Raw genomic sequence first — 14,520 nt, forward strand, 5'->3', positions numbered from 1 at the left:
CTATCACTGCAGGCTGGATTGGGTTTTATTCCGCTCACGCGCTCTGCAGCTGATAAGCAAACAATATCAATAAACTCAAGACAGCAACATTTAAGTTGCTCAGCATTTCTGTATTCTAAAAAAAATGCAAGCAATATTAATATATGTGTCGCATACTGTGCATAACATACTTACAGACTTTTACATATATGTGAAATATTGAATGAATCCTCAAAAATGAAGTCAGATACTGTTTCTAGCACTTTAATGAACGGCCTTCATTTAGTAGCTTCTGCCTGTTGTACATTTCATTAAAAAAAACATTTTGTAAGATTATCTTCGATATAAAAATAAAACAATTACATTAAAAAAAACATAAAGTGGTTCACATATATATAAAATAACTGATAATTAAAAATGTTCTTTTGCCACCGTGAGCATTCCTTTTCAGGCATTTATCTTTCAGCTATTTGGACAATGTAGTAGCTTTTCATTCCTACTAAGGACAGGTGCTGGTATGAAAACACTGCATCTAACTTCTTCTGTTGGTCCTTTTTACAAAGTGTAAAACTATCCTGAATTGTAACGACGTCCTACCTATTTTACCTAAAATCCATGAAATTGAATTCATCTGCTTCTTGGTGGTGCATAAATATTTGGTCTCTCTTAACCAATAAGATCAGTTGGCTAAAAAACAAAAAGCTGCACTGATTGGTGTTTTCATCCATGCTCGGTCATCCAGATAAGGAAATCCCAAAAAGTTGAGTCTGTTCATCTGTTTTCAGTGGGGGAAACGTTTCGTCACTCACCCAAGTGACTTCTTCAGACGTCCAGATGAACAGGACCAACTTTTTGGGATGCACTGATTAGTGTTTTATTTCTTTACAGTCTTTATCAGTACAGTGTGGCCTTAACGTCAGCTTAGAATCGACTTCATTTTCATTTTTCACTTCCAACAACAGTCCTTTGAGCCTTTATTTCAAAACATATTGCATTCCATTTAAGACACCGAGAGTCTCGACATCCCATCTTGCATAAAATCATCACTAAAAACACAGTTATGTCAATGGCTCTGACTCCTTAAACTGAACATATAGCACCATTGGATCAGTGCGTGCTTTTTAGTAGTTTCTGTGAGCTTCCTCTCTATTCCTGCACCAAGCTCAAAACCAACTAGACCTGTGCTAGCGAGCTCTGCGTGTTACAGTTAACAAAAGCTTGTGGATAGTTTCCCCCAATTGCCAGCCCCTGAATATATCCCATGAGCCTTCACTCTCAGAGTAATGCCACTTTCACTTCAAATCACAACAAGCCTTCTACATTTATGTGTGGAAAGCCTACATCCAAAATTCTTCTTTGAGTAATGTATATATTAAAACTAGAATAATAAATCATATCATTCTGAGCAGAAGGATATGATATCAATTTGATGTGGAAACATTTCTTTTGATGTTTTCAAATTTGACACGTCTGTATTTTTCCAAACCACATTTTCTGATATAAAAGGGCAGGAACTGGCAACAAAGTCCCAACAGCATGTTTTCCAAGGAAGCTGATGTGAATGTTTTTTCCTCAGTCAGCAGCTTTTATTAAAAATTAATCTGACTTGAAATGATGGTGGCATTACTCACAAAGCCTTGCACGAGACAGAAAGGTAGAATTGTTCCTCTATAGCTGTGTGAAGCAAGAAAATATTATATACAGGCACACAATCAGAGTTCATGTATGCAACATTCAAACACACACACACTCTCCCATGCCATTCACTCAGTACTCAGCACATATTTTTGACATCAACATGTGTCCGTCAAGGTGAGATTGCACTTGGTGCTAAGATTTGTTGCCGGATAAGGTGAATGTGAAACAACTGGACGTCCCGAGGGATCGGTGGATGGTGCTGGGGATGGAGTGCAGCTTCTGCAAGCTGTCCAGAGAGTTGGACGGGTACATACAGCGTGTGTGCATACATCCATAGCAGTGACAGGGAGGTACAGAGGTTCAGCCTGGGAATACCAGGCTGGATGACATACAGGACTCCCTTTGTGTTTTAGTTGATCTTATTAGCGCGTCTTCTAGATTTCTTCACCCTGGAGAAAGATTCAGAAGTTTTTAAGATGAGTTTATGTAACTGAAAACAACTTCGTTTTAGCTGTCACAGTTATATTTACATATTTACATTTAAAAATCCATGAGAACAAATAACGGGTTATTGTTGAGCCACAGGTTAAAAACATGTTATCTAGTTTTATGTGACTTTAGTCATTTGAAATTCATCTTCTCTTGGAATGAGCTGTGCATCACTGGTATAAAGGAAGAGCGAGTTGTTTTTGACCTTTTTCAGAGAGCATGATATATGAATGTAAGTTTTGTAACTAAACATTATATCTTCAATTTGTTTAATATAGGCTCTTGAAAGGAGATCAATTTTTGGTTTCATTTTATGGGGATATATGAACAAATGCGCTCATACAAGGCACATTCGTATAAGCACAGAATTTCTTATATCTAACTCACTTTATGTTCTTTCAGCTTAAATCTTTTGGCTGTTTCTGGTGTTTGTAAGAACACATTAGTATAAAAAAGGATTTTTCCATTCATTATTGCCTATTTTGAGAACCTCTAGAATAAAATAACACTTAACACGACTCTCATGCCTCGTGTGCACTTCTGGTCATTTTCATATAAAAGTGCATATGAGGGAAATGTAATTATGTCCGATGAGAGAAGACAGATCAGGAAGTTTGTAAAACCTTCTGGTGCAGTATTATATATGCCTAACTATAATCATAGATCTTTCACTTGTCTTTTATAAGCTTGTGTTTGCCATGCTTAAATTACGGTGTCTGGGAAGCATCACTTGCAAATCCAGAGGCAGTTTGCATTGGCTAAAGGTGAAGTTGGAACAATGGGAGACCATTTACAAAACTTTTGGCTTTACTGGATTGACCGGTTAATCATTAAATGAATCATTCATAAATCATTTATGTTTTTTTGTTTAATGAAATGCTTAGATTGGAGTTCAGAGGCTCATTTTTAGCATCAAACACGGTGATCTAATGGCACATTTTGCTCCCCACTGCAAAATTTGTTAAAAGACTAATTGATCATTAGAAATATGTGGTTTTAATTATGTAAGCTGAGCTGAACGCTGTTCTTCTGATTAAGAAATATACTTGGCTACTGATGTGCTTTAAGTTCCTGAATATAGTATAAAAATGCCTATAAAAGTAAAACAGAACCCATAACAGTGGTGGATGTAAAATGTCAATTGTCAGCTGGTGGAAAAAAGCTATAATATCATAGGTTTTTAAGCCAACAAGTGGAAAGTTTCGTTTGACAGTTATGATGTGTGATGCATATTCAACTCTTAACCTCTCGTACTTCCACCAGCTGGATTAGGATGCATTTAGATACATGTTAAAGAAGCATAGCTACATTTTGTTTTTATAGGTTATTAAAAATAAGGATGTCGCTGGCATTAACGCCAAGCCTAAGAGAAGATCTGGTGCGTGTTAAGAGGTTAACATGCAGAAGCCCATGAGCGACACTAGTCTAAATATGAAAGGCTGATATTTGGTGATATTTGTTGTGTATGACAGATTATTTGCTGCTGCGCCACATGCCAGCTTCAGTGAACTACGACAATGCCTAAATCTGCAGTCACAGAAGTCCTTCGCTACAATAATAAACAATGTCTTGTAACCCCTCAGATATTCCTTTATTGTTTGTTTTCACATTGTGCACTTTAAGTGTTTATACTGTTTAAAGACGCAGGCATGCAGCCTGGCAATAATCACCACCAGACATGTTGGGAACAGTTTTTTTCCTTTTATGTGAAAGGCACATATTTACTGCATAGCCCATTAAAAAGTGAAACAGCTACTGCAGTTTTTATGAATAGTTTTTAATCCCCAGCCAGAAGCGTTCTTTTACAGATGTGCAATTTGTGATGATAATGTGTAAAGTTTTAATGTTAACGTAAGTGCTCTGATTTGGCTGACTATCTCAGATGTGCTTATGAGAAAATAGGAAGCAGACATACCAGTGGTGGATTTATCTCTGGTCTTACTTGAAGCTCATTATTTCACAGATAATAACTCACTGGCTTACATCAACCATGTCACCAATTTCAGAGACTAATTGTCAGTAGGAAACTGAGAAATTGACTTTTTTTTTAACATTGGTTTATTTGCAAGCTCTAAACTTAGAGGAGAAGGGAACCATATTTCATTTCTGCCTTTGTCAGTGATGCTCGTGCCATTCGTAGATAGATAGAGGGGGTTTCTTACTTGTTAATGGCATTCTTTAAGTACTGCTGCAGCCATTTGGTCTCAGGGTTGATGCAAACTTCCCTGTTGCTCTTCAGCTTTGCACTGTGGAAGAAAAAAAAGCATGAATTGATTTGGTTACATGACACATTCTACCAAAATGAAGCAATCTTGAAAACAAAGCTGTTTTGACAAGCTGACTTTAAGCCTCGTTTTCTGACTGCACCAGTTGGAAAAATGCAGAGCAGATTTGTTCACCCAGAAGCTCAATGTGTAGATTTTAGGTGGGATGTGGGAAGATTTCCACCAATGAAAACAAGAAGGAAGGAAGCACAGGAATGACCTAGAAACACAGTAATTTTACTCAGTGAGGCAACAGTGCTGATCTCATTCAGCAGCAACACAGCCTCTTTAGGCATGTTGATAACTAAGACTGTTGCTGCTAGTTTGCTAACTACATAAAGCAAACTCTGTATACACTTTGCTGTATATATCTAAATACTATATACTGTCAAGTTCCTGTGTTTATACTGTACATTTAATAACCAGTTCTCCATCCTTTATTTATTCTGTAATTTATTCCAGCAGTGTTGCACTCTGCACCATTGTATCACCAACACGGTGTTATTGTCTGTGTCATGTTGCTGTTGTATGTACTGTCTGTTTGTCTATTCTGTTTATACTGAGAGCGAAGAAAGAACTGAGCCCAGCTCTTTGTATGTGTACACGTCCAATAAAGCCAAATCTGATTCTAATCTTAAGGAAATGTTGCGTGACCTTCTTGTTTTCAGACAAACTCAATAACACTGCTGATTCCTTAAAAGCATCACAGATATGTCTGACGTTGTTTGAATGTGCACAAAGGTTGGAATATGGGGGGGAAGATATCTGTGTGAGCTATTATAAACAGGGGTTTATAAACTAAAACAAAGGAATTTATCACTTGTGCCACCTTTAATCAGATTAAAGACAGAGGATAGATGTGTGTAATGTCAGGAAGGATAATTTTAAATGATAAAAGTTACGTTATTTGAAAGCAGCACAGAATGCATCTGAGTCTTGTTGCGTTTTGTTGCATTATATGTTGAACAACTACCAGAAACACCTCCACCAGAAACTGATGCAAAAATGTGTACAAATTAGTGCCACAAAATTCACCAGAATCCAGGAAATAAGGTTTCTGATACTCAAGATTTCCTGAGAGAGGAACCAAACACCCCTTAATGTGTCTACCTATGCACATGCTGGTAGCTAGCTGCCCGAGGAAGTGAAAAAGGCAAAAAAAGGAGAGCCATAGAAACTATTTAAGCTAAAGAACAGCTTAAAAACAACAATAATTTGGCATTAACTCTACTACTTTAGCAAGTAAAAAAAAACTACTCATTGCCAGAATTTAAAATGAAAAAAAAAACCCCAAATCCCCCAAACTGTCTTGTCCCAACTTTAGTTTTTCAAAGTGGGGTGCAGACGAGTGCGATGGGTTTTTATTGCCACATTCTCCCGCATGTTTACATTTGCTTCTGCAGTACATTTTTTTTCCACACTCATCCTGGTTTCCACATAAAAGAGGAGTAACAGAGATAATGAGGAATCAAAGTGTTTAAGCCCAAAGCAAACTCAGAGGCAATAAATCACTTTCAAGGACATGTAAGGGTTGCAGTTTTAAATTTGGCCCTCTTGTGTAGCTTGACATCCTGCAGTGTTGTACAGTACAGAGGCTTTATCTTCTTCTTCGGCTGTGCGGTTAACCAAACTGTAACAAGACCTCTCAGTAACCTCAACAAAGTGTGACCGGCATTTTAATGGATGCCTGAAGAAGCTCATTCAGCCTCCTTTTCTGCTTCTCTTGTGTTCAGGGTACGGTCCTTGCGCAATGACAACAAATCAAGCATTATTATTCAGTGGGATGCACAACCTAACATCCTTGCTTATAGCATTTATTCTGATCGTGGCTCAAGAGTTGGGAGTTCGCCTTGTAATCGGAAGGTTGCCGGTTCAAGCCCCGGCTCCAACAGTCTCGGTCGTTGTGTCCTTGGGCAAGACACTTCACCCGCTGCCTACTGGTGGTGGTCAGAGGGCCTGGTGGCGCCAGTGTCCGGCAGCCTCGCCTCTGTCAGTGCGCCCCAGGGTGGCTGTGGCTACAATGTAGCTTGCCATCACCAGTGTGTGAATGGGTGGATGACTGGATGTGTAAAGCGCTTTGGGGTCCTTAGGGACTAGTAAAGCGCTATATAAATACAGGCCATTTTTACCATTTACCATAGCATTTAAATAGGTGCTCCTTGGCTGTACTACTTAATATTAGTGATTTATGACTAATATAGATTAAGAGCAATGTATATACCTTTAGTTTGTCTCTTGGAAATAAATCAGTAAATGTAAGTTTTTTACTAAAGCTACAAAACTCTTAAAGCATTTTTAAAAGCTAAACAGCACTTTTTTAACCATAATGGGAACAAAAACAGCCCCTCGCTGTTTATGGTTTATCGGCTGTTAAATAAATCAGAAGTGAAATGAGCAAAACATGCCAGGATTAAAAGGTCTACGGGGGTTGAGCTCAGATACACCTCAGATAAGCTCTAAAAATCTCTGCACATCTAAAAACACATCCAAGCTCCAAACTGGAGGATTACTACGCATAACAGGCTGTCAGCGTCTGCTCAGCGGTGAAAAATCACAGCTCGCTGTTTCTGCTCAAGGACGGCTGAAGGGGGGAGGCTGATATCGCAGATCACACCGCACTGTATGACTTGTAAAGCTGTCTCTGCACGGCATGCTAAACATCTTCACACATAGTCTGACACAAACTTTACACGTGGGAAGTCCTTTTGATCAGGCTGGTTTCATGTAAAACTTTTAAAAGGTGCAACATCAGAGGCTTGTTTAAGTAATCAGTCACGTTCGCTACCACTCTTAAATCCTTTTTGGTAGTATAGGGTGAAATTTACAGTATAAGTCTATATTTTTAAATCCCACTACTGTTTAAGTCTGATTTGGTTATTTATTTGATTTGTGTTTCTGTTTTTTGTCTGTAATTCACTGATTACGCTCCTCTTGAAAACAGAGTTTTTAAATATTAGTCTTTTTAGGCAAGGCAGATGTCAATGTGTGTAACTTAAAAAAGAAAAATGTTGCTTTAAATTTTTATTCCTGGTACTTTGTTGGGTGCACATGTTAACACGTCTTTTTTGTGGAGGGTTTTTAAACATATTTTTAAAATGAGTTTAGATTTAAATAAACTAGAAGTCACTAAAAATTAGCCTGAACAGAAACTGAAACATTGCTTCACCCTCAACACTTTATGTTAGGTAAAATATACAACTGTAATACTCAGAAAAACAGACATTTTTCTTCTTTCATACTCCAAAATATTGAATTTTCCTTCCCCCTCAGGATTCAGGGGTGCTGCAGGGCGGTCACAGAGAGTGTGCTGATGTCTGGTCTGTTATTAGAGAGCTAAGCCAGACATTTAGGAGAGGATTTGTTCTGTTGTCAGTCACTGACTCTGGGTGAGTTTCAGACCCAATGGGGTGATTGCAGGGGCACGCAACAGGGTCTTACCCTGCTCCAAACATGTGGATATCACACCTCAGTGGCAAAAGGTCATGTATGAGAGTTAACAGCTCAGAGGTGTAGCGTCTCGCTGCTCCCCGTTCTCCTCCCTCCATCTCATGTCACACATCTCTGTAAGTTAAACACTGCTTTCATATTCAATTCGTGCCCCCTCTCTTGCTTGCCCCTCTGATATACCACCTCCCTTATTCCTCACTGCATTTAGAGGCAGATGAGCAAATGGCCCCTCAAACTTAAAAGAGCAATTCGGGAGCACCAGCCTGATCCCGAATCCTTCAAACGTCAGGAGGCCAAACAGCTCCGTAACTGGATCTGTGTTTGCTTTTTCTCATGGGGTCGCCCCCCTTCCTACGCACACACACAGACACACACACACTTTTTGTTTTATTAGAGGTTGCCAGCTCATCAGCTCGGAAGCTCTCTGTTATTTTGATGTTTCTCACTTCATCCTGTTTATCTGTCTGCCTGTCTGGATGACCAACTGAGAACCTAAACCCTAATTGACTTGGCAGGAATTTGGGGGCCGGAGTTCCACAAGCAGCAGGTAGTAATTACTTCACAGCAAGTTAATACCAACAGCGTGGCGGCCTGGTTTGGAGGGGTTGTCGTCAAGCTAGGGTGAAGGGATGAGGGCACACAGTGGGAGAAGGGGGGGGGGGGGGAGTTTCTTGTGGGGTGAAAGAGGGTGTTATGTTACCGACTTTCTTTCATGCTCCTCAATAGAGATATCGGAGCGCCGCTCTGCGGGCTCCTTGTCTGAATGACTTCTTGACTCCTCTGGCAGTTTTCTGGAGGGAGGTTAGAGGGAGTTTGTAGCCTAGCCACAGGACTGGTAGTCCTTCCTGACCTTTTGCCATTCGGTTACCCCTTCCAACCATCACCAGCCCCCTCCTTTCTTTGTGGAAGAAGCCTCCAGTCCTTTAGCCTTTTGGCCTTGAGGCTTCTGCCGTCCAGATTTTCAATAGCTAACAAATTAAGGAAGGTTCTTTTTTGTTAATGTGTTCCAGACCAGTGAAATTATTCTCAACGTTGCTGACCAGATTCAGGCGGGAAATGAAAAAAGAAAAAGTAGATGAGGGACACAAGGGGTCAGCAGAAATACAAAGGTAATCACTTTGACCCTTAATTATTGCTTCCTTTGCCAAACACAAATGGCCCCCTCGAGCTCTGAGCGTTAGCGCTTTCCTCTCTCTGAGTGGATTGTGTTGTTTTAAAGTCAGCCCGCTCACTCAGGAAAGCCTAGAAGGATATTAACACCATACCTCACACATACCTCACACATCAGCAGTGTATTACATTTATTTCTGTTTCCTCTTGTTAAAGAAGACTATTGGCTTAGATAGACCCCCAAAAATAGCCTACGCTTCAAACACAGCCCTTTTGTAGTTTGTACTCACTGATATGAACTGGTCTTGAATGATATGTGTGCGCTGTTATTACTGGCATTACACTAATACAGTCATAAATGAATCTGTAGTGTTCATTAAACAGAGAAGGTAATGCATGCCAGTGTCATTTTACATTTTTATTGTGTTCCTATATTGTTTTTTTGTTTTCCCACATCTGGTTATTGTGACTGTATGTCTGGGAGTTTGAGGAGAACAGTTCACTTGCAAAAGCTCAGCACAGATATCAAGTACAATCTAATCTATCACAAAATGGTTACTTTACACGATTCTGCTTTTTTAAAACCTAAAAAATGAACCTTGACACACTGAAAAGAATCCACTTAAACAGGCCACACGAGTGACAGACTCATTCAAACAGTCATCAGATAATTACACCAGGAAACACATTTCTTGAAGTTAATCACCCCCTGCAACATGAGACTCATCTACTTACATGACTTGGAAGGGGCAGTTGGGCGTGTGGAGAAACTTGAGCTCTTTGATGGAGCGCTGGGGAACCGTGTTGAGAGTGGATCGACACCAGCAGCGCTCAACCAGACTGATGGGCTTTGCTACAAACAGTGGACAAGGAAGATTACAAATTAGCATGAAGCTTAGAAAATGCAACAAAATCTCAAGAGACCAGGCTGTTAAAAAGCTTAACAAGTACTGACAGTTCCAATTCTGCAACACTGCACTCTTAAGCTCTGGCATTCACACAGCTATATATTTAGGAAGGAGTTAGGAAGAGGAATTTGAAAACTGAAAAATTTGCTTTGGGATCCAAAGATAAATCCACAGACAAAGCTGCACCTGCCTTATTTCAATATGTAAGAGCAAGAAAAGCCTAACAAGCTTTTTGTGAACAAAGGAGAAATCAGCCAACACAGAGACACATTCAGCATTACTTATGTGGAGCTCTGCAGGGCAGTAAAATGTGGCAGACGTTGGACTTTAAAATAAATGATTCCGTTAACTTGCCAAAGAAAACTTATTCAGATCACAGTGGATGAAATGAGCAGCGGTGTCTAATATTTCGTTTCATTGCCCGTTAACAAAAGAAAGGGTCATTTTGGTTCAAGTGAGGATTTAAATACCTACATCAACTCAAATCAAATCCAAGCACAGCAGTTTCTGATTCATTTGGATTGCGATTAAACGTACCTTTCACCTCGTTGGACAAATTAAAGGCATGTTTAATCTACTGTAACAAATCTTAACAAAGCATGGGAATGTATAAGTTTACCTGCTATGTCTGTGAACAACATCCTCATTAAAAAGAGATTAGCCCTTTCTGACCACCCGCTCGTTCACACTCTCACACACACACACATGCAGAAGTTTAGCTTTTCACTCCTGGAGCATTCAGCCAAGCCACTCTAAAGGAGAAGGGTCCTCAACATTCAATTTCCAATATTCACCTCTTTTATGAAAGCACTCTGCAGCTCAGACGGCCTCAGCAGCCTCTATGAGGTACATTCTTAAAATGATTACAATGTGAGTTTGTGTAGGCTTGTCGGTGCCCCCGAGGACTACAGATGCACAGTAATAAGACTAAATGCTTCCTTAAAAGTTTTCAAATGAAAGAAACGATGAGGGTTGTTAAAAAAATGAGGGAAAGGATGAAGGAAAACCTGGCTGGCAATAAAAGTTAAAAAGAAACCAGCCGAATAGCCTTTAATTGCATCATTATAGAGGGCTTTGAATGGGAATAAAATGCATTGAAAACTGAAGCTTAAAGTGTGCTTTAAGAAATTACAAAATTTCACAGAGCTGATTCTGTACATCAGCCATGCCCTGCCTGTACAAATGTAAATGTCCAGATTACTCAAACCATACAATATAAAGCAAATGCTGTTGTGATTTGGCAACATATAATTAAATGTAATTGAAATCTTAAAATCAGGTGCATCAATAATAAAGCTCTCTCTTTTTTTTTTTACAAGGTTCAATGTATTCTTTTTTTTCATAAAGAAACAGCAAATGTCCTGTCACAAATGCCCAAATCCTCAGTAATATCGCTCTAATGATTCGCACCCATTCAGGGTCTTTTCTCATGCAAACTAAGGGATCATTATGCAGCATGCAGCACTGGAGCCAGAAGCATGTGTCCACCACTGATTTATCCCTAATTAGAAACTAATTATAAGGATGCAGTGAGAAAAGGCAAATACACATGTCTAGGTCTAACTCTTGAATATTCAATCTGAGCTCTTAGTGGAGCAGAAACAATACGCTTAGGATAAATCCTGCTAGGAAACTCAACACCCCGTCTTGTTCCTACCAAGGTTAAACGTGGGAGGTAAATGTGGGGTCAATGCGGTGGCAGGAATCCACCTATATAAGATAAGATATTTGCCCAAAATCTGAAACAAATGCTTATAAACATTTTGTTTAAAAAGGCTTTTTCTGTTTTTTAGATTTTGATTAATATCAGTATATTCTCTACTTATTCTCTTCTAGCGCCCCACATAAGAACTTGCAGTGGGGAAATATTTTCATTCAAGTTTAATTTTCTAATTATGTATAAAAATATATGTTTGTTTCCACAAACCCAAATACAAACTGCAAAATAATAATAATTTTAAAAAACTAGCAAAGCAAAACGCAATAATTCGACACCTGTCCGAAAAAACAATAACCGAGAAGCTTCTATTTTGTACTTCATTTACTCTCCATGAGTTTAAGTTATACTGTAGCTATTTAATTAATGTATTTAAAAAAATTCTAATAACATTTCAATCTGTTACCCAATTTTCTGTCTAGAAATTTATCGATGTAGAAGGAAAGCAGGTGATCGAAGAACTGGAATTTCACAGTCTTGTAATAAGGGATTTACCACGACGGCAACCGATCAATCATAAACAATTAAAATTAATGCTGACATAACCTAACAAACATAAACTTAATCCAGAAAAATGCTGTTCTAAATAGCCAATAAGAAAAATATAAATGTCGGAAGCTCCAGAATCTTAAACGTTTAAATTAGCCAAAACCTGTCTAAATGATGTTGTCAGTAATGTTCCTGAAGCGTTTAAATTAAAGGGGCTGCTGTCCCTCTGGACTCACCGTTGGAGGTCGGAACATGTGTGGCCACGGCCAGCAGAGCCAGCAGTGCCATCAGTTTGACGTCCATGGTGGTGGGCTTGCAGGCTGCAGGAGGGCTTGCGCTCTTTCTCTGTTACAATCCAGGGCACGACTGTGGCCGCCAGCTTCGCTCTGCGCTGTGTTAAATCTTCAGACGGGCGAGAGAAAGTGAGCAGGGAGACGGAGTCCCACTTTCTATAGAGGGAGGGGGGGGGGGGGGGGGGGTCCCAGCGTGAGAGGAGAGGGAGGGGAAGCCAGGGCAGGAGAAGGAGGGAGCGGCAGCCAGTCAGTAGAAACTTCCTCGATTGTAAATGCGTTTGGCTGCGAGTCAAGGAGAAAGTCTGAGGGCTATTCTCTTCGCCTCTTCACTAATTTTGCCTATTTTTTTCCGCCTTTCTCGCTTTCATTGCTTCATTGTGTCTATTTAATCTTCTTTGTTGTACTTTTCCTTCCCCCTCTTCCATTTTTCAGTGTATTCTCTTCACCTTTACTTGCCATCTGCCACACACATGCATACAGAGTTCAAGCATTTCTCACCAGTCACTGCATATTATTGCTGGAAGCAGCTCTCTCTGCATTTGGACTAATATTGTTTTATATGTCAGCTGCCTGTTGTGTATTTGTTTGCTGGTATACAGGCTGCACCCTCTCCGCCTTTTTTTTCTCCATGCATCACTTTGGCTGTCGTTCTTTCTCCTTTTCCCTCTTGCTGACTCCCTGTCATCTGGCTGGGCTCCTGTCCATGACGTCTGCTTCATGTCTTTATTGGGACTTTCATTGTTTTCTCCATGAAGAAACCATTAGCTGACTTCATGTTTGTACAGTTGTTAGGACAGAGGAAAACCTGGTTTAAGAAAAATTGTAGATCCATTAAGTGATGAACTTCTGTGAGTCTTTTGCTGTTTTTAATTAAAATGTAGTCAAGGATAGGAAATTCTATTGTAAGTAGATTATCATCATCAACTACAAAAAAACGACCACATATATCGCCAAGAAACAAATGTTCTTTTGGTTGTTTTATTCACTAAATCATTGGGTGATAAATTATGACTGCAGTGTGCACGAGTGGGTCAAGATCTGCTCCTTCTCACCGAGGAGTTTCTTGAACGCTTTCTCAGAATTTACAGATGTTGATCAAAGATTTGGGTTTGATTCTGGGAACGAACTGCAATCAGCATGTTGTTTATGGAAATGCTAAACCAACACAGTCATCAGTAACTGGAATGAGTTTCATCTTACAATAATACAAAGCACTAGATCAATATCATAGATAAGAAGCTTTCAGTAGATTTGAATATTTTTCATTTTTTGATGATCAAAGTTAACCGTGCCAGTTTCTTTCTTCACGTGAATTTTTCTCCTCTTCATTTATTTATTTTTAAACTTTTGGGGTAAAAATATAATCCATATCATTTTTTTCAGAATAGCTTACTTTTTTAATTACATACTCATAGGTGAAACACATTAACAACCCTAGTGGCAGGAATCCTGCAACAAAGTGAGCAAATAAAGCTCAGACACATGTTTCTGAAAAACTTTGATGATCTGATGGAGGGTTTCCAGCTTCATCTGGAGGAAATCGGCTACGAGTGTAGCATGTATGTAGCATGTAATAGGGGTGCAGATGCTATGAAGTTAGTCTGTGCGTTACGTGTGTCTGTATGTGTGTAAACATCCATGTGATTATACATGTTTTTGTCTCCTTTCCTGTATTGAATCCAGGAGCAGGTAAACTGAAACTGGCCTTCATGCCAGAACGTAACACCTTTTCTGTCAGACGAGTTGGACATGGTTCAAAAACTCCCACCCGCCCTCATGTGCAGTCTTCGACCACCATTAGCGGTAATAAAACCATGCACAGCTACAGACTGCCTGTCAATTCATACCCTGAAATCTCTCCCCCGCAGTTTACAGGCCTTTACCACTGCGGCCGGCTGAGAAAGTGCTCGCAGGACTGCGGCCTGCTGGAAGCTATAAACCTGAGAGAGTGTTTACAGAGTCACTCTATACAACTGCCGTTACCAGCAGGGAGATGAAACCGAGCTGTGAAGAGACAAACATATAATTACCTCAGAGGAATTTACTTATCTTTGAAAGCACAAACAACACATTTCTTTTATTGTTTTATGACCCAAGTGACACAAAATTCAGTTACAAGCTTTCAGTCATAGAGAGAGAGATGCCTGTTTTATTATTTATATGGATGCTCTGCCTTAATCACACAA

The 14,520-nt window shown here is 39.5% G+C and overlaps 1 protein-coding gene across 1 annotated transcript; it reads right to left on the reverse strand.

Annotated features, from left to right (window-relative positions):
* Nucleotides 1-940: 940 nt before the first annotated feature.
* On the reverse strand, nucleotides 941-12,448 carry cxcl12b (chemokine (C-X-C motif) ligand 12b (stromal cell-derived factor 1)). Its single transcript, XM_026170313.1, has 4 exons — nucleotides 12,278-12,448; nucleotides 9,663-9,780; nucleotides 4,269-4,352; nucleotides 941-2,066 (listed from the first exon to the last, which is right to left on the reverse strand). Exons 1-4 carry the CDS (start codon nucleotides 12,342-12,344, stop codon nucleotides 2,027-2,029), a joined length of 309 nt encoding a protein of 102 aa, XP_026026098.1. The 5' UTR covers nucleotides 12,345-12,448; the 3' UTR covers nucleotides 941-2,026.
* Nucleotides 12,449-14,520: the final 2,072 nt, after the last annotated feature.

Source organism: Astatotilapia calliptera, chromosome 6 (genome assembly GCF_900246225.1).
Source record: "Astatotilapia calliptera chromosome 6, fAstCal1.2, whole genome shotgun sequence".
NCBI lineage: Eukaryota > Metazoa > Chordata > Actinopteri > Cichliformes > Cichlidae > Astatotilapia > Astatotilapia calliptera.